The 25,447-nt window shown below is 40.3% G+C and overlaps 1 protein-coding gene across 16 annotated transcripts in view; it reads right to left on the reverse strand.

Moving 5' to 3' along the window:
* ntng1a (netrin g1a) overlaps positions 1-25,447 on the reverse strand; it is a 271,523-nt gene that overhangs the window by 48,742 nt on the left and 197,334 nt on the right. For all 16 annotated transcript variants that reach the window (XM_032503682.1, XM_032503681.1, XM_032503684.1 and 13 more), the window contains one exon: positions 22,304-22,947. In XM_032503682.1, coding sequence (XP_032359573.1) covers positions 22,304-22,947 — 644 coding nt within the window. The remainder of the gene's footprint in view (positions 1-22,303; positions 22,948-25,447) is intronic.

Genomic DNA, 25,447 nt, shown 5'->3' on the forward strand with positions numbered 1-25,447 from the left:
AGAGAGAGAGAGATTAGAGAAACTGGACTTTCAATATTTCAGTACCTATGGCTAGCTATAGCAGCTATATTTAATTACAAACTAATTAATAGAAACAGAACATCATAGCAAAGTCCACTCTACAGGAGCTGTCCGTTCAGCACCACAAACCACAACAGAAGCTAACAGGCTAACAATGCATTCATAGTAAAACATGTATTTAATTAGTTAAACGTGTTTAATGTGAGGATAACCTCTTGAGATGCCCTATCTTGTTTTAAAGGGGGAGGGTGTGTGTGTGTGTGTGTGTGTGTATGTGTGTGTAGGAGGGGTCCTAAGACAAGGTTCTAATGAATATATGTAATATATTCAGTATGTGGCCACACCAAACCCTTTAGCTGCTAAAATGACAGATTAGTGTTACTGTAATACAAGGGAATACAGGGAATTTTATACAAGTGGTTATTGGAATTGATGTATCAATGCAGATGTATTTCTGCTATACTGTTTGGGAAAAGTAGTTTTATTGGGTGGAGACAGAAATAAAGAATATTGCCGTAAAAGAAACATGTAATAAGTAAAAGACATATGTAATGTGTCTTTTACGGGAGCTGACTGTTCAGCATCACAAAACAAGCCAACAGACAAAAGCATTAGCAGCAGTCTGATCTGACTATTAACAGCACACACAGTGTTCAAACCAGGGACAGAAACATGTAGTCAAGATTTTCTCTTAAAATAGAGAAATCACCAAACTCTTTCAAGGAAGCCTTTTAAATGTAATCACAGACCTTTCCCCGGGTGCTATTGAACAGTGGATAGAGGCTTCCCAAACGGGTGAGGAAATTAGACATTATAAATCAGTGGACAAATACAGGCAATTCCTGGCATAAAGAGGACATTAAAAAGCTTTCCTTCAATCTGTCTTGCACTAAGCATGTGTGATTGAAATTGCAAAATGTGCTTTTTAACGCAATATTTCAGTTTCAGCAATCTGGGAATTCATCTGGGTACGGGACTGCCCCAACCTGAGTATACATCTCGACTGGCATGATGTATGGTCTAACATTCCAGATGTATCACGCAATCCAGACTATCAGCAGATTCACTACAATTTAATTCATAAGACATATCTCACCACATGAAAATACTTAAAGCCCCTTGTGCACTTTCTGCCTACTAAACCCTGCCCGCTCAAGGTGCACATTGCTCTCCTGTTGGTCAGTTCTGGAACAATATGGCATCCAAAATATCTGCCCTAACTAATGATATTGTACCTGTTACTGTCAATGTTTGGATTCTGAATGATCTGTCAGCCCTGCAGCTCTTTAAAACTCTTGAACTTATAGCAGCAAAGAGAATGATTGCAACCCGTTGGAAACCACCTCACGACCTGTTTATTTGTACTTGGACCCTTTCCTTTCTGGATGTCATATATATGGAGCTCTCCGTGACTTGCATAAATGCAGCCCCAGGAAAGACTTTGGAAACTTGGCTCAGCATTGCTGAATCTTTGAAAGCCATGCTGTAGACTTGTGCTATGGCCTTCTCACTTCTGTCTGTTTGTGTTTGGTCCCTTATGCCGGTCTCTCTGGCAATGCCTCTTGTTTGTTTGTGTCTGTCTCTGTGTGTCTTGTTTGTGAGCTGCCGACATCGTTCTTGCTGTTGTGTTTTTGTTGTGTCTCCCTCCTTGCTGTATTTCCTCTCTTTGTTTTGGTGGGGAAACATCTGATTGCAAGGAAAGATTGTTGAAAAGGTGCACTGTGTCTTCTTCGGTATGTGTAGTGTACTTTTCTGTATATTTTCATCTGTTTTGCACTTCTGCTTAAAAAATAAAAAAATAATTGTATGATATCCTACAAAATTACGGCTCACATGACGACTGGTCTCATGGCAGTTAAGTGCTCTATAGATAGATAGATAGATAGATAGATAGATAGATAGATAGATAGATAGATAGATACTCAAGTTTAGGCACCATAACGAATAATTAAGACTAGAGGGTTAGATATTAGATATTAGATAGGGTTAGGGTTACATAGGGTTAGGTATAGATATGGCTAAGGTTACATAGAGTTATGTATAGGTAGGATTAGGGTTATGTAGGGTTAAGTATAGTTATGGTTAGGGTTAGCTATAGTTAGGGTTATATAAGGTTATGTATAGAAGGGATTAGGGTTACATATGATTAGTTAGGGTTATATAGGATTAGGTATAGATAGGATTAGAGTTACATAGGATTAGTTATAGTTAGGGTTATATTGGATTAGGTATAGATATGATTAGGGTTACATAGGATAAATTATAGTTAGGGTTATATTGGATTAGGTATAGATTGGATTAGAATTACATAGTATTAGTCATAGCTAGGGTTATGTAGGGTTAGCTATAAAAAAAAGTTATCTTGATGGCTTCCCCCACTGCGTTTGACGAGTGAGCAATTAAAGAAAAGCCAAAGGTAGATGAGTTAGGGTTGTGTTTTGCCCGGGACACAAACTCCTGTCCTGCACTTGAAAGCACTGTGTTTTGGCTTTTAAGATGGCTAGTGTGGCGGCTTTTGTCATACAAACGGTTTTCCAGATCAGATGTCTAAATTAGAAAATAAGGAAGGTACTTGAACTTTCTGGAGGGCTTCTAAGAAGCTTTGTGCTGGGGAGAGAGATGCAGTATATGATGGGTCCACAGTGTAGTCAATCGTGTGTTCATTTGGTTTATAGTTTGTCTATTTCGTTATTATTTGGTAGTATGGATTTGAATAGTGTGCTTAGAGTGTCATTTCTTGATTTCTGTCTGGGTGGGTGGTGAGGATGAAAAAGGGGAAGATATGTTCATGTAGCAAATTGTATTTTTTGTTTAACCGAAATTAAAATTGGTAATCACAAAAAGAAAGAAAGCCCTGAGTGTTATGACCCACCCATCCACCCTGACCTACTTCCTATGCGGCCCTGATGGGTTTTATACAGCAGCAGTTACTGTGGTGGATACAGCAATACATACAGTATGTGGAATACATACGAATTACAGCGCATTACTTTTCATAGCTTTATAATGATTCATGATAAGCCTGCATTAATATGCATATTTGGTTCCACCTTAGTAAATCAAATCTGGTGAACTTCACGCAGACCCTTCGATCACCATCATCTAGCATCATAATCCCTATAATCTAAGTCATCAGCCAACATCACCACTAAGCCCTCATGCTCCAGTAAATTACACGTCTGAAAAATTCAGTACATCACTTTTTCTTTGTTTGGTTGTTATTCTTCCCCTCTATTGTCAGTTGCAGCTCTATTGTATGCTCTTGTTCTGCTTGAAGGCTAAAGCACCATCGGATGGTCATAATGAGCGTCTGCATTCATTTGGCCCCCCCCAAAAGACAACTCGCTTAGAATCGTTTTTCATGACTCAATGATCCCATTATCAAGCAGTTTTTATTCATCATTTCCTGTCGTCTTCAGATCAGACTCAAATATCTTGCTTGGGGAGGTTTGGGATCTTACCACATCGGCGCTCTCACTGTCACTTGTGTATATATGTGCACAGACGAGGGGAACAGAACAGTATGAACACTTCTTCCTCCATTGAAATGTCTGCTTATGAGGGGGAAATTCTGCCATATGGTGTTTTCTTTACTCACAAGGCTCTTTCCTAAAGCCACCCATGTTGATATGGCTAGCGCTGACAGATGTCTGACTGATGAGAGGGTGGCCAACTCTTTTTGGTGTTGTTAAGCATGAGTTATCAGGTCTTACATATGCTATTTTAGCATTAATAAGTCATTATAAAATTCATTTTTTGGACACAAATACTGGTATCATTTCAGAGCTTAAAAAATGATTTTTTTTTTGGGCCACTACACAGTATTTTAAATCTATTTCTTTATGGCACAAAACAGGCAACCCTATTGCCAGACAAGATTGTTAGTGTTGGATGGATCTGCAAAACCCTGGATTATTTTTCATTCCTTTACTTTTTTCTCTTTCTTTTTTTTTGTGGTTTACACATCCAATGCCAACATTTTTTTTTAAATTTCTTGTTTTCCTAAATTTTTAAATTATAGTTTTATAACTTTTAATATGGATTGGGGTTTAAGAAAACATTGATTAATAGCAAAAAAGGATTTTTTTAGTACATGGGGAGGGTAAAACACTTTTTAAAACTAATCCCAAACTTTTTTTGGAAACTGGGTTTTGGAACTTTTTGGCAGACAGCGGGTTTTAGTTTGCAAAACCCAAACATTTCGCACCCAAATGACAATCTTTTCATTCATTGTAGTTTTGGTTTCGGGGCGATGGGGGGAATGCCCTTTAGGGCCTATTTTTAAACTTTTTTTTAGTAAATCTGGAAAAAATATCTGTTTTTTTTGCTTACTTAGCAAATTTGTTTAGCTTTGTCTTTATGCTTTTTGTAGGGAGAAAGGAAACCCTAAGTGGATTTTAAATTTTTTTCAAGAGACCTGCCTGCGGATTTTGGAAAACAACACAGGGAAACCCATAATCTGACAAAAAACATTACATTTGCGGACCTAAAACCCCCAAAAAAATTAGCTAAAGCAGAGGGGGGAAGGGCCCAATGGAAAATAACTTTGGGGAGGGGGAGTGGGGTTTTTGGGTTTTTGAAAAAAAATTAGAAGGTAGTGGCCCCCAATCTCTGGGGTTTTTGAAACCTTTAACTCATATCACAATGAAATTCAATTATTTTTTTTTTTTTTAAAAAAATCTAAAACTACTTTTTCCCCAAATCCAATTTTACACTTACAAACCATAAAAAACCGCTTAGAATACCCCAATAATTTAAATATAAAACCGTTTTTTTAAAATGATTCCCCGGGGAGGTTTTTTTTTTTTTCCAGATGGGGGAAAAATAGGAAAAGGGGTTCCCAAAACGGGTTCCCTGCTTCTAAAAATTCCCCAAATCATCATGGGTGGGTGGAGGCTGCAGTAAGGGGGGGTCAATGGGGAAAGATTATCATAAAACCCTGCCAGGGGGCCCCCAAAATGAGGGCGGCGGAAAGCCGCCAAAGAGGGGGGAAGACCGTGGGAAAAAAGGGGCCTCTCCATTAATAAAATTTGGGCCCAACCCACTGAATTTTTTGAATGGGCTCTGTCGACTTTGAGGAAGAAAAAAAGGCTTGTTTGGGCTTTTTTTCTGCGCCTGAAAACCCCTTTGGCAAAAAAGGGAAAAAATTGGCTGCCCTAACTTGGAGAAAAAAAGGGCTTATGAGAAATCCAAAATGGGGAAAAAAGGGTTCCTTTGTCCCCCATTGGGGGATTCCAAAATTTTAATTCCCAAGGGAAAACCCCCGTTAAAATTAATCTTTTTGGTTTTTTGGGGTGTTTTAAGGTTGGTCAACAGGAATAAAGAAGGGATTAAACCCCCCGTTATTTGTATTTTCGTGGGTAATGGGGGGGATTTTGGGGAAATTTTCCTTTTGAGGGTTTTTTAAAATTTTGGGTTTTTAAATTGGGAAAAAATTTATGGATAAAGGGCATGGGGGGAAAATTTCCCCAAAATGGGCAAAAAAATAAGAGCCATTTCCACACACACAAAAGGGAAAAGGACAAACCACACAACACACAAACCACGGGAACCCCACACCCCCGAAACAAAACCACAAGGACACCCCCCAACCGTAGTTAAAATACGGGTGAAATAAAATGCCCACCCCCAAAATTTCCTCCCAGTGAAGCGGTGATTTGCCCCTCGTCGGGGCCGGGGAAAATTCAGCACAAAAACCCCAAATGAAATCTTTTGCCCTTTTGCTGCTCCTAAAAAATTGGAAAAACCCCAAATGGGGAAAGAAAATCAATGCACAAAATTAAACCCGGGGCGTTTATCAGCAGGGGCAGTACAAAAAAGGGGGATAAATTTTGAAGGGAAAACTTTCGGCTAAGGGGAAAAAAAAGGGGGTTCCCTTTTCAGCCCTTTAAAAATGGGAGGGGGAAATTTTTGTTGGACCCCATGGCCCCTTTTGCCTCTCCCCGCGGGTAAAATCTTAAAAAGGTCATTTGGGAAAGCTTTGCTGCTCTATCTCTTGACTCGGTCTTTTTCCTCGGGGCCGGCATAAAAGAAAAGGGATTGGCTTGTACAACCTTTCTGGGGGGTTTTTAATTTTACATGGGGAAACCAGGGGCGGGTCACCCCACTGGGTTTTAAAAAATGGGCCCTAAAGCCAAAGGGTTACCTAATTCTAAAAACAACAACTGAGCGGTTGCGGGGTTCCAAAATTTCCATTTTTAGCCAAAAGGGACCCAAAAATTTTCTCCAAAAAACAAAATGGGGGAACTTTTTCACCCTAAAGAAACCATATTACCCTCAAAACAAATTAATTTTTATTTTTGAAAAAACTTAAAAGGGGGGGGACACTAAAAATTTTAAGAGCTTTTCTTAATTGGGGGGTGAAAAAGCCCTCAGTGAAAAAATTCAAAGGTCTGAAAACCCTTTTAATAAAAAAGGATTTGGGAAGGGCCCCCCCTTTCGGGTTAAAAAAATTAAAACCATTTTTTAAAAACAAAAAGGCCCCAAAAAAATTCCCTTGGTTGGGGAAAACCCACCAGACTCCAGTAAAAAATCAGTTTTTTGGGCTTGAAAACCCCCGGTTTTCGAAACCTCTCTGAGCACCGCTGGTTGGCTGCCGGCCCCCTGCTTTGTGGGGGTGTGCAAATTACGGCTACGTTTTGTAAAGTTTTTTTCTTTCTTTCTTTCCAAATTTTGGGGGTTTTTCAGTCACGTAAACCCCCGGGGGGACTTTTCCCGGGGAACAATCCAGCCGGGGAAAAGGTGCCAAAAATGGGGCCCTGCCCCCGGGAAAAACCGGGGACTTGGGGGTCCCCCCTCCCTTGCCGGGGTTTTGGGGGTTTTTTTATTGGGCGTCACTGTGAAACTTTTGAAATAAATTGTTTTTAGAAAAGAGAGGCACCAAACAAGGGAGAAAAATTTTGAATTTGGAAAAACTTTCCTTTAAAGAGGGGGGTTTTCCCATTTTTGTTTCCCATAAAAACCAGTTTACCCCTATTCTGCGGGAAAACATTTTGGTGGGGGCCCCCCGGACTAAAGGGCTAGGAAACCCACTGAAATTTAAAGCTTTTTAAATTTAAAAAAAAAGGCCTGATTTAAAATTTTTTAAAAAAATTTTGGCAACACTTTGGTTAAAACCTTTTTTGGGAAAAAAAAGACTTTAATAAAAAACGGGGTTTTTCCACAAGAAAGGGCTAGGGGGTTAAAACCTTAAAAATTAAAGGTTAAATTTAAAATTTTGAAATTCCAAAAACAAAAGTTGCAAAATACCTTTTGTACATTTTTAAATGTTTGGCCTGAAAATATAAAACCGGGAAAAAAAAGAAAATTTGGGATTCCCAAAAAAAAAAATGTGCTACAAAAAGTTGCCGGGCTGTATTTTTTAAAAAAATTTTGCGAGGGTTTTTTAAAAAATTGTCAAAAATGGTTTGGGTTCCTTTTGAGTTTTAAAAGGGTACTTACAACTGCTTTTATTAAAAACAAATGACATCCATTTGTCCTTGGAAATATTTGAATTGTATACAGTATATGGAGTAAATGAATTCTTTTACAGCACTATCTATTTCAAAAGATTTTGGGTGCCTTTCGCCACACAAACTACGCCTACAGAGGTTTCTATAGGCAGCCTCCTTTATCAATGCAAGCAGCAACTTTAATCAGACAGAAACCAGCTGAAAGCAAACACTGCTGTGTGTGTTATGAATATTAAAAATGAAATATCATGGGCCTTATGAAAGTACAGCACAATAGGTTTAAGCTCGGATTGTCTTTGGAAAAGGGGCAATTCAGCAAACAGAGGCTAAGCAGTCAAAATCCATTCTTCTTTCATCCTGTCATTTGTATGTGAGAGTGGTAGTCAGCGTCGGGAAAGACAGAGGAGGCTTTTAACAGGCAGTGAGAAGAATCCCTGCTCGGAAAAAAGGTAGTTTATACATGGAAACAGCCTGGGAGTTAAAAGTCCACCTTGGCACTCACACTTATATTCACCTCCGAATGACACACAGGATAAATAAAATGTGCCACTCAGACAATTGCCCTTGAACAATTAGAATAAAGTCTTTTTTGTTGTTGTAACAAAACACATTCAAAACTCATACAACCATTTTTTTTCTTTTCCCATAACTGCAGCAACACTTGTTTTCCTTCACAGAGAACTCTTTTCCGAACGGGGAGCTTTGGAAACATGTTTTTCCTTTTGTTCCACTTTTAAATTCTCATTGTACTGGGTCTGACTGTTACTGATGTGATAGTCTAGCACCGCCAGATCTCTCTCCACAGCGCTGTGGAGTAAGGTCTGCCTACACCACACATACATTCTGGGAAAGGAGAACAAAAACCATTGGGGTTGTTTGCATTACTTAAAATCAATCACAGTGGTCTTGGCGCTAAGCTCCGGACGCAGCAATGGTGATCTGCAAAACAGTCTCGGGAAAGAACTTGTTATGGTGGGACATTTGCAGCCCAAAAGAAAACCTCTTCCTTGTAAATCTTTACAATAATTCCCCAAAAGAACCAAGCAGGTTTGCCTTGTTGCACGACCAAAGGTTTCTTCAAAAAATTGCCGTTTTCAGCATGTGGCTTGCTAGTTCGAAGTTTTCTGTAGCAAAGGGATTTTGAGAACGGCAACACACATAGAGTGAAAAGTGAGGGTCATCAGACGCCTGTGTTAGCTAATTGTCCAGGAAATGTCCTTCCGTTGATCTGGACTACTGATATGACAGTAGATATATCATCTGATATGAGAGGAGATATGTTGGAATTGTAGCTTCTAAATAGCTTGAAGTTGCATAAAACAAACTCACACCAACATGGTACCCAGGGTATGGATGATAATTGTTGCTTTATGGAGTTTTTGTCTTTTTAACCATTGTGTAGTGTTCATATTATTGTTACACTGCCAATGTGTTGTAAAGCTTATATTGAAAATTTTTATAATTATTAGGCTTTTAAATCAATACAGCCTTAACAATTTATGTAAAAATACATAATAGATGTTTACTTTAGCTAAATTACCAATGAAATATACATCATTCATGGTTCATAATTGCCATTTACACCTGTGAGATCACATTTATAATCATATGATAATTTTTGCTTTTTGTGAGAAAACATGGAAATTCAACAACAATTTTGTAACTTTGTGTAAGAACAGCAGGTGCAGAATTCAACATAGTTTCATAGCACCTACATTTAAATACACTTGGGTCTAGTAGACCAGAACACCTCATATGTAATAGTTATGTGCAGGGGGGGGGGGTAATAGCACAATTTTTCTTTTAGGAAACATTGAAAACGGGCCCCACAGACCCGAACAACACACAAGGGTCAATGTATGTGTCTTTTATTATTGAGTCTGTACCCCATGTGAGTTTTTGACTAACTATATTCTCCAAATTAATAGGATTGCAGTACTTGGAAATGATACATTGATTTTCAACTAGATTTGACAAAAGTGCCTGATTGTATTGCTCTTCTGTGAGACTCGGTGAAGAAAATGCAATGTCTATTTTAATATGCCTGATTCATTTCATTATCTGTGCTGTTACGCCTTTGGGCTAGGTGAGATTCACTTCTTAAGCTCTACTTTGAATGTCTATCTTACAACAAAAAGTGCACTAGACAATAGCATACAACTCTGAAAATCACATCTTAAACACACAGTTTAAAAAGAACTGCTTTGGCAGGTACATGCCAAACGTCTTTCATTAAATCATGTGTTCCTCCTTATGTGATAACACAAGCCAAATGTAACTTTTAATGCAACCCTGTGGCAGTTTAACTGCTGAACAGCACCATGTTCAAACATGGTCAGTGGCTAACGAGGACCGGGGCCTGATTAAAAACCCTGTTGAAAGGTAACAGCAGTTGGTGGAAGAAGTTAAACTTGTCATGTAGTCTTCAACATTTCTAACTGTATCCAACAACTACTATACGTCTCTGTAAGCCTTATCACAGATTATATTATTCTACATATACAGTTAACATAATTTTTGCTTTTAAAAATGACCAATCCTGCCAAAGGATGGTTGTGCAATGATTTATAATCCCCTCACTATTTAAATGATGGTTAAATATGTTGATAATATGCATGTACCATTGTAGTGTCTGTAGTTTACAGCCATGAAAGCAGATCTGTGGGGCTGTATTGACCAAACTAAGTACGGCAGCGGCTGAAGGGAATGTCATTGGTTTTGCAGGTATTTTGACATGATGATGGCACAAGAACAGAGTTATGAGATGATAATTAAACCCTGTGGGGAACGCCAAAGTGTTTGGCCATGGCAATCTATCCAACAGCTGTTGAGACAATTTGCTCAGAACTTCAAATGTCATCCTGATGCTGGCGCTAGAGTAAAAGTCAGGGAATCACCAAAGTCATTAGAATCCATCCTCTAGACACCATTGATATCAGTACCAAATTTCATAATCATCCATTCAAAAGTGATCAAAGTGGTGGACACAGGCTACCGTTCATAGAGCCGCGCTGCGTGCATGGCTAATAATGTGGTTACTCTCCTTAATGAGAGCTAATTAAGCATCTGACAGAAAAAACATCACACCGAATGTGTTTTTCCCACCATCCAGGAATATGCTCTACTCTTGTCCATTGCCATAAAGGACACAGACGTGGCGATGGCGGTTCAATGTTGCCAGCAGCCATATGCAGATGGCCGTGCACAGGCAGCTGTGGCCTCTAGATACGATGCACTACGCTCTACTGCTGCCAACGCGATACATCTCATATTCTGCCTCCGCCTATTGCATTTTTCAAATCCACCCTCCCCTCATATTCTTTATTTTTTACCTTCACGGTTCACATGTGTAATGCTCGGGGCGGTTTTTGCAGCTGGGAATATCCAATTAATTGGACAGGGGGGCCAGCTTCTATATTATTATCACCTCAGACAGAAATACACCCACTACAGCTGCCTTGAGATGGGGACATGTCAGAGTAAATGACTGAGAATGGTAAATGCTTGACACAAGTAAACAAATTCTACCTTATTGTTCTCATTATTTACATTAAAAAGCATTTGAAAAAGCTATAAGTCAAAAGCAGGAGCTGCATGAGGACAACAACGAAGGGACTGCAGGTGTTGAGACTGGTCACAGCTCTACAAGGACAAAATACATCATCTAAGGATTTATTTCTCACTGAGATTTTTCTCTCTGCTAGCTTGCCCCTGCTTCTCTGCAGCTGGAGGTTGTTCCCAAAAACTGTAAGACGCTCTGTTGTCCAAACACTTACGCATACTGTCCAAAGCCAGATTAAGCAGGTCCTTCCAGAGCATCGGAGCAAGGTGAGGAAAAAAGTTCACGCCCCGATCGATAAACATTTCTATGGAGCTCTTTAACCTGGCAGAATCAAGCAGGGAGGACGCCAGCTAGAGACGACCCGAGGAGGGGTGATCAAAGGTAGAGAGTAGGGCTGCACGATTAAGGCCAAAACGATAATCACGATTATTTTGATCAAAATTTTGATTGCAATTATTCTCACAATTATTTGTTGATTTTAACCAAAATAAATTTTATCGTCACATAGGCTATTTATAACTGCGAGAGGGAGTGTGATGGACGCTACTCACAGAGAGACAGCTGACTCACTATGAACGGGTCCAGCACGGGTCGAATGGCGGATACATACGTCGTGTGTATGAAATGTCTGTATCTTCACTGCACAGCTTTTTTATGAACTATGATATTCTGTTCATGGGTCACATCTCTGGTCCAGGTCCAGCAGCCTCCGTCTCACGCTGTTACTCTACCAACTGAAGTTAGCTGCATTCAATAACTTCTTCTGTGTTCTTCGCCGTGGCGGCCGCGATAACAGTTACCCACGGAAACACTGGTACAAATACAGGTTTGCACCTCATACTTAACAATATACAGCTGTGTTAATAAAAAATTTAAACTGTGGACAAATGTCCAAATGTCCAAAACCGGCGGCCGCTGTGTGGCCGGGCGCGGAGAGTAAGAGGAGAGAGAGTCGAGGAGAGATTCAACACATCAATATAAACAGCATTGCAGCGGATGCGAGGACATTAGCACCGGTGCGTCCTGGAGGAGCTAACAGCTAACAGACAAATTTGATCGTGGGAAGTCAAAATCGTGATCGCGATTAAAATTCGATTAATTGTGCAGCCCTAGTAGAGAGGCGGAGAAGACGGTCTGGACAGAAGTCAGGAGCGACAGGTGATGTTGATGGAAGAAGGAAGAAAGAGACAGTAAAATGTAACAGATGCAAGGAGATAAAGTATAGTCAAATGAGGCTTCATAACAGGTCAGAAACATAACAAAAAAAACCAAATGTCTATTCAGGACAATACTCTGAAGTATTGTGTGGAAGCTGAACACAATCTTAAACAAAAGACACAAAATCTTTGAACGTTCAATAAGAGAAGTGATGATATTTCAGTTGCAAACTAAAAGGTCACCAGTTAATAAACCATCCTACGCTTGCTCTCCAAGTGTAGGCAGGCAGCTCACAGCTTCAGCCTGAACAGACTCAACACACAGCAGAAATAAATAAAGGAGATGTGCACACTTTGAAGTGAGAAGGTGGATAAACAAGAGCAGGGAGGTGAGAATGGGTCAGAGGACAGACTCAGGCCATGGAACAATTACATTTTTACAACGTGTGTTTGTCGGATCACACAGTGAATGAGTATCAATGCAAAACAGTATGAAGCAGACTTCATGGACGTCATGGACGAGAGGGCGGCCGGACAGACAGAGGACTCAAAGGAAACAAGATACCTCGAAAGAAAAGGACGACAAACAGAGCACAAGGACTAATTCTACTGCTAGGATCAGCACCACGAGCAACATGTGTCAGTCTGACACAGACTTAACATTACTAGAAGAGTTAAGGAACCTCTGTAAAGAGAACCAAGATGGCCATAATCACACTAAGATAGCTCTTGAATGTCACGGACATAAGAGAAAAGATGGATGAGCACAAAGAGAGAATTAAAATATATATAATAAATATAAAATACATAGTTAGATTTGTGAATGATATGTTCCAGAAGATCCTCAAACTACCGGCAGAAATAGATGTTAAAATCAAAAGAGCTCCCTGCTCACTCATGCGTAAACCCAGGGACTCAGCAGCCACCCCCAGATCGATAATAGTGAGGCTTTTGGATGCAGCGGTGAAGGATGAGATCATAAAGCAAGCATGGAGCCAGGGACGAGTGTTTTTTCAAGACAAACAGATCTTTTTTGACCAGATCTACAAAGAAAACGAGACAAAGTCCACAAAGTTGTTGAACTTAAAAAGAAGAGCATTTCAGCAATGTGCCTGAACCCAGCACAACGGAAAAGTTAAAGTTTCCCACCGGAGAGAGAAGACCTTTGCAGCGCTAACGAGCGCCGCTGCGCTGCTAACAGAGCTCGGAGTGGAGGACAGCTGCGGTGAAAGAGAGCGAATCGAGGAAGAGTTAAAGGAAGGATGGAGGAGCAGCTCAAAGAGAAGAAGGGACATGGTACTAGCAACATCAGACATCAAGACCCTTCTGCAGGGGCGAAATGAAATCAAGGACCAGGGTAGTTAAGGAAATAGCTCCATTTATAGGAGTGGTGGGTAGGGTGGTCTTAATACGACGTATGCAATAATACATGCATCTTTACGTTATGGTCATTTTATGGTCACAAGTTCACACAAGCTATGTTCTAAGTTCTGACAGGTGCTTTATCAGACTTTGTATGAGTGGAATACACTCACCCAGACGTTTTTTTTATTTAATTTTAGTGACATTTGTGCACGAAGTGCTATTTTCCCCACAGACAAGGTCGGTCACACGTCTCTGTCCCAGCACCATCGGGAGCCAAGACACCATTAGAGTTCAGTCAGGGCAGCTGACTGGAGTGTTGTGTTCTATATGTTACTTTTGTGTTTTCTCTGACATATGTTCTGGACCAAGGGTTACTATTGTTTACACATTCATTTATTTTTGATCTACTTGTTTGAGCAAGGAAAGAGATATGAGGAGATCAAATACAATCACTATGGCTTATCTGAACTTTGTTGGTTATGATGTAGGAGGAATCATCCCCCCCAGTTAAAAGAAATGACTGGGCAACTAAAGAAAATATAGCCCTAAATTCAGAAAAAAACATGTAACCGACAATGAACATTTAAAACTAAAAATGAAACAATTGGAGGTATCAAGTTAATGATAGTAAATGTATACACCAAATGAAGACTGCCCACATTTCTTTCAAATAATTGCAGCTCTGGTGGCAGATAAAGGAGGGGATTGTAAGTGTTAATTAAATGCTAGATTACTTGTAGTAACAACACCACAAAGCTTAAATGGCAAGGGGCTTATCAGGTCTGATGAAGGAGTTGGGTTTAGTGGACGTTTGGAGGCATCTATACATCCCAATGAGAGAGATTTTACATTTATGTCACAAGTACACAGGAGCTACTCAAGGATTGACTTTTTCTGTAGCTCTAAGAAAGACGTGCATCGAGTAAAGGAAACCAATAGAAACATTTACTATCATGGACCACGGTCCAGTCACTATCAAAGTTGCAATAAGAGTAACCAATCATTTAAGGTCCTTGAAGATCAATTTCTCTTTATTGGCTGATATGCGCACTTAACAAAAGATGTAGATGGGGAGATGTAGTTGAGGACCACAATGGAAATAAGTTCTGGACTTTATTGTGTTTTTAGCCTCGATTGTATTTGATGTCTTTTCATGTGTAAAGCATTCTTGATTCAATTAAATAAATCAAATCAAATCAAATCAAATGGCTCTATCGGAGTACTTTGCCAGAAGTGATGGGGGAGGTGGCTCTCCCTCTGTAGGATGGGGGGCAGGTAAAGCCACACTGAGAGGGGAAGATTATTTCTATAGGATCCAGAATACATAAACAAAGACCGGCAAAACAACAAAAAACTGGAAAGTGGAATAAAAAGACTAGACAGGGAAGATAAACAACATAGAAAAGAAGAAATCCTTAAAAAAAACTAAAGGAAGTCAGGATGCAACTGGATGAGGTTCTAACCTACAGAGGAGAAGGAGCTCTCAGCTATACTAATAGAAAAATACTCTAAAATGGGAAATAAAACTTGCAGGCGTCTGGCTTTTCAACTCCGGAAGGCCCAATCTAGCCGTACAATTCTCAAAATCAAACATCCTGGAACTAATCTTATTGAGACAGATCCCAAGGGAATTGCAGAGGCTTTTCAAATTATTATGACCAGTTATACAAAGGAGAAAAACAAGAATCCAAGAAGGAGAAAACTAATGAATTCCAGAGACCACTCAGACTAAATAAAAATAAAATAATGACACAGGATGCAACCACATTAGTGGAACCCATCACAGAAGATGAAATTAAAAAACCCAAAACAATTGCTAAATTAAAAAAATAATAAATCACCAGGAAAAGATGGTTCCTCTGGAGAATACTATAAAGCTTTCAGCAACAAACTTAGACCTTTACTCTGCAAACAATATAAGCATGCATTCAAATCAAGAGACCCCTGTAAATCATGGTTGGAAGCAGGTATAACAGTCCTACACACAGAAGGAAAGGATCCCCCGCATTGCACTAGCTATCACCCAGTAAGTCTGTTGTGTGTTGATTATGCCATTTTAATTCCATCCTGGCTAACAGGACCCAAACTAATATAAAGAAATTAATCAATCAGACCAAACTGGATTCATAACAGGCCGTCAAGGAACAAACAACGTAAGGAGAGCTTTAAATTTACAATCAAAAGCGGCAAAGCATTAACAGCTGATCGCAGGCGACGTTTACATTTTCATAAAAGGTCCACTTTCCATCCCCCCACTTATGCAATGTCTTTGTAGCTATGGCTCAGTGTCAGGGTCTAAAATTAACGAGAGCCAAACAGAGGCGATGATGGTGGCTGGCGTCTGGCCCATGCAGCTAAATGGACTGGTGTCCTTTAAATGGCCCAGACAAGGGTTTGGATACTTGCTTTACAAAATGATTTAAAGCAAATTATAACGCTTAATATATTATATACAGTATATATAATGATTAATTTGATTTGTTGGTTTACGTGTATGTATTCATTTTACAGCGGCGTAGGTCTAAACAGGTTTCACAATTCTTATTTTATTGTATTTTACTTTATTTCATGTAGTTTATTTTATTTTATTGTGTCTTTATTTACTTTTACATATTTGTAAGTTTTTTCTCAGGTCCATTGTTAGGGACTGTTTTGTTACTTGAAAAACAGAAAGCTAAAAAAAACCCAATATAAAGCAATTGTCAAAATAAACACAATAAAAAACAGTATCAGTACTGTATGTGCTAAAAGTAACAAAGTACATTTTAAAAAGTGCAATTTTGAGGTATTTGTACTTTGTACTCCATTTAAAACTATTTCATACTTCTACTTCACTACTTTTTTGAAGAAAATATTGTACATTTTACTTCAATACATTTATGTGACAACTATGGCAAGTAGTCACTTTACTCACGACCCCCCCTATCTGTATCATGTGACACTTTTAGACACCCAGGTTAGGAACTAAAGTTAAAACTAGCTCCCCATCGATGAGCTACAGCAGTAAAATGCTATTTCATGAATAGGTAATCATACATCCCCTTATTGACGTTCATTGAAGGGAAAATCTGCTGCATTGCGTTACAGCACGAAGAGGCATTATATTATGGTACACAACTGTAAGCGCAGAGGTCTGGTTTGTAATGGTCTAATAATGCCAATGTCATCTTTGCATCTGAACAGTGTATGGAAAAACTGGCAGTGTGGACAGCAAAGAGACAGATTGATGAATGGGGGCAGAATGAAATGGGTGTATGATTACAACCACTTAACAGCTCGGCCCTTTGAGTGGCAACCATGACTCATCCCAGGAAGCTCCACCAGTAAATACGAGACATACATTAGACAATTCGACTTACAGCCTCATTGACATTTTAAATTCCTCACCAATTTCAACTCATTTTTGTTGGACTCACAAAAGGCTGTGGGTCATTTGATTACAGCCGTAAAACTAACATGTGGCGTGGATGTTAGCAGATGGTCCAAGTTATCTTGACCTCTCGGCTAGGCCTGTCCTACAAATATGGCATTCTCCCACACAATGACTAATGCAGACTGCTGATTAAAAAAAGGTTGAAATGCAGAGCACAGCGGAAGGTAAATAGATGCTTATGGTAACAGAGAGAGAGAGAGAGAGAGAGAGAGAGAAACAGAGAGAGACTAAGGGGTGTAGACAAGTGGAATGACTTATTCAAGAGGGAAGTGGGCAGGGAGAAACATGAAATTAGCACAAATAGATTATCTGTCGACGACAGGCAGGCCTAAGAGCAAGCCAAGCACTGTTGAGGGAGAGGGGGAAAAAAAGCAGATTGACTTCTTGTTTGTTCCTCCCTTAGGGGAGATCCGATAGAGCCATCACTCACCAAATTGCTGATCTGTAGTTGAAACAGCTGTATCCAAAGCACACATGCACTGAACTAAACTCCAATTAGAATGCACAATAGTATGACCCGGGCACTGTGGGAGAGATGAACTGTCTAATCTTTCACATCTGTTATATTTGTGTATGCCTCAGATGAAAGCTTTACTTTATCTTCTTTTTGGATTTTAGTTGGTCCTTGTTCCAATAATATAACAGAGTAGTACTGCCTAAAGTTATAGTTTGACATTTTGGGAAATACACTTATTTGCTTTCTTGCCGGGGGGTTGGATGAGAAGATCGATAGCACTCTGATATCTGAGAGTGGTACGAATCTTCTCATCTGACTCTTGGCAAGTAAGTGAATAAACACTTTCTCTGGAAGTATTCCTTCAAGTAATGATAATTAATTCCCAATGATATAACAGCGTGCTGCATTCTACTTAACACTTGACACACTATGGCAGATGTGCAGTACTCTTATTGCACAACATGCAATCTTATTGTGCCAAAAAACCCTCCTTTAAGTGAGTGGGAATGATGACTAAAGTCTGAAGGCATGATGACATATTTATATTCTGTGGGCGGTGGCAATGGGCATAGTAATAGGATTGCTACGGATGGATTTCACACCATTTTTAGTACATATTTCAATCCACTCTCAGATGGGATTTGAACCATTTTTGGAATTTATCTCACACCAAACCAAGTGTTTTAAAAATCCAAGTATTTTCCTCAATTTAACATCCAAATGGTTTCACGTATCAAGCGTGCATTCAAACATTTTCTTCTTCATGAACATTTCCTTTTTCATAAACATTTCCATGGTAACACCGAGCTCCACTAATGAGAGACGTTGCTGTTACACTTTAGGATTCTGGGTAGTTTAATCCTTCTCCATGATGTCGCAAATCTTTTTTTTTTTCCACTAGACAGTTGGTATCATACCAACTCGTGGCTTCTATAGGGGCATAAACAAATCGTTTCACAATCTCGTTGCTGGGGGTTAGTCTACCTTCACTGGTTACGACGTTATGGCTAATAATCAAAATTCTCGATTAAGAATATGAATGTGATGTCACCTCCAGAATCTCGCTGTCGACCTCTATAGTAGTGGCTAGTGGCTCTCTACAGATTCCCCAATATCAGCCGAGTACAAATCAACTATTTCCCGCTATAGGAAGGTGTTGTCAAATGATCCAGAGTTGGGAAATGTTGTCTGTGAAGTGGACTGTTGCACATGATTTAATAAAAAAGAAAAATGCAAGAAGAAAATGTGCAAATCCACTTTTGTTGCGGGTTGGTAGCACACTAAAGGATTTCAAGATAGATTAACAGAAAGGCAACAAGTTGAGTCCCCTCCTACCTTTGTTTAACACCCAAATGATCTTTCCAAGAGTTTAAAATGGCAAAAGTTATACTGTATGTCAGCTCAGCCATAGCAGATCTGGGGAGAATTATAATCCAGACTGGGAGATGTGCAAGGCAATGTCCTGAGATGTTGGGGAACATGTTCTGTGTGGCAATTCACAGTTACTGAACAAGATTCTTTTTGATCAATGATGTTTTAAGCCCCCAGCGTCTCCTTCCAGGCAGCGCTGCAACCATTGACTTCAAGGCACCTAACCCTAACCTTAACCCTAAGATTAACCCAAACCACTGCCTAATCCTAGTGTCTTCCAGGCAGCGCTGCCTTCCAGGAGACGTTAGGGGCTCAAAACCCCAATAAACACTCTTTTTCCATGAGGCTGATGGGGACTCCAGATCATAAAAGGGTTAGTGCATCTAATGACGAATTTGCCCCTTCAAGTGAATTTCCCATCTATCCTGCAGTCAAAGTGACAGGGAACCCTTGAGGTTGTTTCTGATCCTCCCTGAAAATGCCCACGAGCACATACTACATACACTTTGGAAATTGATTCACAACTCCCACAGGCTCAACGGTAAATGTGTGGAACAAACTTTCCTTTCCCCTATCTTCTTTGTTGCTGTACGTAAACAGGACAGAGACAAGCTGGAAATTGGAGAAGCAGGAAATTTGAGTTCGAGAATTGAAAATGAGAGTCATAAAATTATTTTTTTTACCAAGTAAGTAACACTGACAAGGTAGTTTTCTTGGGGGTTTATATTATGCACTGACAGCAGGGAACAGGTTTGGAACTAATAGCACAAGCCTGTTGCCAGATCAGGAGGTCATTTAAAACGTTGGCCTATAAAAGGGATTGTTATTGTAGATTTTGGCAATTAATAACCATGACGATGGCATAATATAAAAGTACAAACTACAGTTCTTGCTATTAGATGTATTCTCTGGTTTGTTGTGGGTAGTATTTTTCGTGGGTATTATGTGGTGTTTTTCCATTGAGTGGCGGTACAGGAATGGAATAGGGCTGGGTCTTTGTGTATTATTCAAGGAAGGAACCCAAAGCCCCTTCAGAGACACCTTTTCTCTGCAAAGGAGAAATAGAGCGAGACAGGGAGCGGGGGACGGAAGCTGAAAAAGAGAACCAGAGAGAGATTCTTTAGTAGCCTGAATCTTCTCCAGCTTTACTTACACTGTATTGATCACAGGCGGGACGGAGGAAGAGGAGGGTTAGAAGATTGAGCAAAGAGGGGGGAGACAGTTGGCCAAATTATAGGCTGCAGTTACTGTAAAGCATGTAAAATAGAGAGGCACAGCAATTATGCCCAAGTCATACAGAGGATAATTAGAAAATCCTCCCAAAGACCCACACATTCTCTCTCCACACACACATTTAGACCTACTGTTATATTAAAACACAGAGGGTGTCAAATTCATTTAAGTCACCGGGCAGTACGCATTGTTCGGATCTCACAGCTTCATGCTTGGTTTGATTTGAAATTCTTTGCATCGATTTTCTCTCCCTAGTGCCTTTAGTCCGTTCCTCCCTTGTAATCAGCCGTAATTGAATGGCCATGCATGACACCTCTGGCTTCCCTGTAACAACTTTAGCCACATGTTACAGATACAAAGAGGTATACTTCTGCAAAGTTGTTCTTTTTCCCTTCCTTTTCTATCTTTTCTAGGTTGACCTACTTTTGCAAAGAGCTTAGGTTCCTTTCTTTGTGTCTCACACTGTTGTGGCAAGGGCAGAAAATCTGCGGGGCTGCCCTACTGTATTTCCTCCACACCCCCTCTCCCTACTGATCCAGGGGGATGGCAGCTGAGTCCAGCACAGTAAAATATGCCAGATTCAACCTCACTGCCCCTGCAAAATCGCTCCCGCCGAGTCACACAGAACTGTATTCCGGGGGTTAAGGAGCTTATGTCTCGTATACGACGCATGGAGAAGGGGGCTGAGCAGCAATTCTCCATGGGAGGGGAAAAAGAAGAGTGAAGCCTCTCTGTGTAGAGTGTATCTCATTATGGCTGAACTGTGTGTTACCTTTGGTAAACAGTGGGAAACATTTCTCAGCCGAGCGTCACTCCAAAAGCAGCGGGCTGGTAAACGACAGCGGCCCGGTGGTGGCGCACAGCCATTGCTCAAATCAACAGCCCCAAAGGGATGTATTAGTTTGGTCATGATTAGTTAGTAGAATAAATAATCTGCGCCTATGACAGCCCCCTTCATTTCAGCGAGTGTTGAATAGATGCCCCGTCCAACTCTTTTGTGTTAGTAAATTCCCTCCAGTTATTTTTGCTGAATGACCTTCTCAATCATGTGACAAGTCAAAAATTCAATTTCTGAGCGAGGCATTCATTATCGTAGGCCTTTGTGCTCAAGGGTACCTGCCCATTTACAGAGCATTAGAGCCATGTGTAGTATGGCTGTACTCTATTTGAATGGCACATTAAGAATATCAACAAATGAGAGATTCATTAAATAGCTCAAAGGGATTTTTGAAAATAATCATGTAAATAATGTCACAGCAGCAAACATATTATTACAGTACGACTATAATCAGTGTAGCATGAGAACAACAATAACCGAGGTCTTTAAATTTCTGCCTGATGCTAATCCTTCCACTCAGCTGAGAAAACATAACCACATCAGTTAGAGCAACTGATTTTTGCTGCGACAGAGCACTGAACACCACTGATTTTTCTATTTGCAGTCATCTTCTCAACCTCAAGTTGTCGAACACGTTCTGCGCTGCTGCACTGCTGTACTGCGAGCTTCTCATGTGTGAAAAGCAAAACAAGAGTAATTAAATCTTCATTCCATCACCCCTACAACCATATTCACATGTGTTAAAAGGAAAAACCACAGAGTGTAAAACAGATCCATTTAGGTTTATGGCCCTGTGACTTTTGTGGTAACGTCAAGAACCGGGGGGAGGTTTTGTCCTCTGACAGTGTAACGCCATCTTGTTTTTATGTTATATGACCCTCTGCTGATTCTGTAAATCAAACACTAATTACAACGTGCAGTGAACTGACGTCTGAAATGCTACCTCCAATGTCTTCCACAGGCTAATAGACAGCTGAGTGAATTTGGCGTCCAAAATAGAGTGCTTCAGCAAGCCGTAAGCAGCTTGGTTAATTAAGACATGCTGACAACTGGTGAACTCTGCACATAATTATGGATCCGCTGCTTAATTGGAAAGAATGGTAGAGAACGGTAAACGCATAATTCTTCACTATTGGGTAGCTGTACTGTCACTGCAATAAAACCAGCGAAAAACCACTGAGGTAGTCCTAAACGTGATTCTTCAGAGAATTAGTTGACCCATTGCTGAGTTAACCGGATAGGGCACGCCAGAGCAAAAATGTCTTGTCGGACCCATATAGATCCTGCTTAAGTTGATGGGCCCCATCACCCATCGCCCCAGGGCCCCAGACACCCTAGGTGTCTGGGGACCTGGGGCAGTTGCCTGCTTTGCCCGCTTTGCAAATGGAATGAGTACAGAATGATTCAGGTCTTACCTGCCCTGGACTTTGATGTCAGAAATGGCATAGAAGTATCTGGACAGGTTATTCTCATCCACCATGGTAGCTCCTGTAGCGGGCCGGAGCAGACGGATTCTCAGGTCTGTGATGGTGAAGAAGTCCCGCAGGTTCTTGGTAGTGTCCAGTTGGCCATAGAGTGAAGCCATGTTGTGGAGCTGGGGCCCAGCAAAAAGCGCGAAGCGGTCCTTGATCTCAAAGCGCACTGTTTTATCATACTTCCACACATAACCTCGTGAGTAGTCCTCAGTGCAGATGATGTCCAGCAGGGTATGCTGAGTCAGATCCTGCACCGTCTTGGACTCCATTGTGAAGGCGTCTAGGCAGTCAGTGGCATAGAACTGGTAGGGTTGCCAGGTCCGTCCATAATCCAACGACTTTTCCAGGACCATCTGCTCGGGCCGGCCAGACTCAAAGGTAAGGACAATGTCGTCGGTCAGCTCAATGGTCTTGTTCCAAGATAGCGTGATGTTGACCAGGAGGGCCTTTGGGTATTTCTTCCAAGATGTGGACTGCCAGAAAGTTGTGGGGTTACGGCCCTCGATGTCAAACATAAGCTCCGGAGGGTGGGCGAGTTCCTCTGTGGTGGCGTCACATTCATTATTACACATATAGGGGTTCTCCTACATAGAGAGTGAGAGCAGAGGAAACAAACCAGAGAGGGAGGAAGACAAAGTAAGGAAAGGTTGTAAGTCTTGTTAGAGTGAAATAACAAATGAGGTCCTTCAGAGTTTATTATGAAGAGAACTCAATGTAGGCATGGCGTTGCATCTCTCATGCACCACCATGTCATTAGGAGAGTCATTTAGGGATTTGTAAAGCTGTTAGCTGAATAACAATGAAGCTATCATGTGCATACATATTCTCCATTGGACGTAGTGAGCTGTTGTATATGCATATTTGAAGCCACAGAGCTTTATGTTGCACATTTATCTTTTAAGAGTCTGCCAACACCTCTGTTGACTCTTGTCATTACAGCGCATTCGCTTCCTCTCTGTTGCATTGTCATATCATGTTACTACAAATGTCACATCATTCCCAGTCCTGAAATTAAGATGTCTGTTTCTTCCTTCTCACCAATGTTGGAATCACAAGAATAGTGTGCCTTATGTGTCAAGTGGCCCTGAGGAACACAAATTCATACGTAGACTGATTTGATAAAATGAATAGCACTGAATAAAGCAACACTGTTTAATTTTCAGTCAGTGAGCTCATTGGCTCTTATCTTGCAAGTATCTTGGGTCGCTCTTGTACATTATTTATTTTTTACCAACTTGACTCATTAACACTTAAAAACAGGTTATGCAACTGACTTCACCAAAACCTATTCAACATACCTTCATTCATTAAGGGTTAATACATTATTTGTATCCCTCGTGTCCGAATTTGACTTTTGGTGGTTTTAAATTCTGCACATTTCTTGCTTAAAAGAGTTCTTTCCAAAAACATTTGTCCGATTTACCACAAATCATTACAAGGCGATGTTCTGTCCTTGCTCCCTGGGGGCTCCGTCTAGCTGTCAGTGGGTGGAGGCACTTCTAAAAGAGGACCTTTCAAGTGCTACAAGCTCCAATTTATCAGGACAAGAAAATCCACTACTTGATTAGGTGGAAGATGTCTTCCCGTGTGTGTGTGTGTGTGTGTGTGGAAGTAAGTGTGAGTGTGGCGATGCAGCGAGGAAAGAGAGAGAGGAGAAGGCCTCTGATGTAAGACAGTCTAATGGAGCGACAGAGATCGAGTAAGTGCGACAGAGAAACAGCTCCATTTGTCTAATAAGCTTTGCAATTTTTTCCTGGTCTTTCAAGGCAAGGTGACAATGAAACAGGGCTCTGTCAGGCCTTCTGACTGTTAAAGGGCCCTATTAATATCAGGTCTGGACCGTTGTCCCCTACAGGCTTCTCCCAGCACTGGACAGCGGTGACTGGGAGGACACGGAGTAGGAAGGAGGCAGACTGACAGTGGAAAATTCCACTTGGGTTTTAGTGTACCATCTCATGGTGGGAGGGTTAGGTGTGCCATTAACTACGGCATCTGGTGCACCGTGTATCTACAGACAGATGTGTAATAACTCATATGCGACAGTTATGCCAGCTTAGGGGGTGTGCACGAACTCTAAAAACACACTTGGCATGCAGGATGGCTGACTGTTTGGCTTTGGCTTGTGGGAAATGTGCATTCATCGAGGGACACCTAAAACTGTTCATTGATGGTGAAGTGGTGTGCTAGAAGCACAGGTGTAGACTTGAGAGAAGAGAGAAGAACATGTTTCTTTTGCCCCCATTACTGTTAATTATACTCTATTTCTACAGTTGAATACTAACCGAACAACAAAATAAGTACTTTTACTCATATGCATTGCAAAATGATGCCCTTATGTACTTGAAATCCTATTAAATGTTGTTAAAAACCTTTATATTTGAATTAAATCTCTGCCTTGAAATCAAGTTTTCAGTTTTACAATTTTCTTTATATTCTAAATTTTTACATTTAGCGAGTAACTCTTGACCCTCATACGTGCATACTTTTTAACTGTGTGTTTGCTTCCTACTTACTTATGAACAGTGGAGTACTTAGATCCTTTACCTAAGTACCAGTAGGAATACCTTCATGTAAAAATACACCACTACAGTTAAAGATCATCCAATCAAAATCTTACTTAAGAAATAACTTAAACCTTGAAAATAACGTCTTAGTTGACTTTCAATGGGTTAACTCTAGGACCCAGTGACATCACTATTGGCTGTGGTTACGGGTTCAACGGACCCTTTTCTAGAAGAGAGCAAAACACTGCCTTTTATTCTGATGTTTTATTTTATTTTTTTACTCTATTTATTCAGGGAACATTCACTGAGAATGAGCCTCTCTTTTGCAGGAACGCCCTGATCACATTCACACATCCGCGTCTGGATGTTGGTGGTGTTAAGTTGCTCTTCAAGTGCAAGTGGGTGGTTGACGTGAACTCAAATCCAAAGTGGAAAAAAATATATTGATAAAATCTTTGTCAAATGACACATAATTATATTGCTTAATATGTGAATAAATTAAAACTGAATGTGTCCCTTTCTAATTCCTTATTTATTTTGTATTTTATTAACTTTTGTGTGTGGTAGTCCCAAATATTGT

The sequence above is a fragment of the Etheostoma spectabile genome, chromosome 22 (genome assembly GCF_008692095.1).
Source record: "Etheostoma spectabile isolate EspeVRDwgs_2016 chromosome 22, UIUC_Espe_1.0, whole genome shotgun sequence".
In the NCBI taxonomy this organism is placed as follows: domain Eukaryota; kingdom Metazoa; phylum Chordata; class Actinopteri; order Perciformes; family Percidae; genus Etheostoma; species Etheostoma spectabile.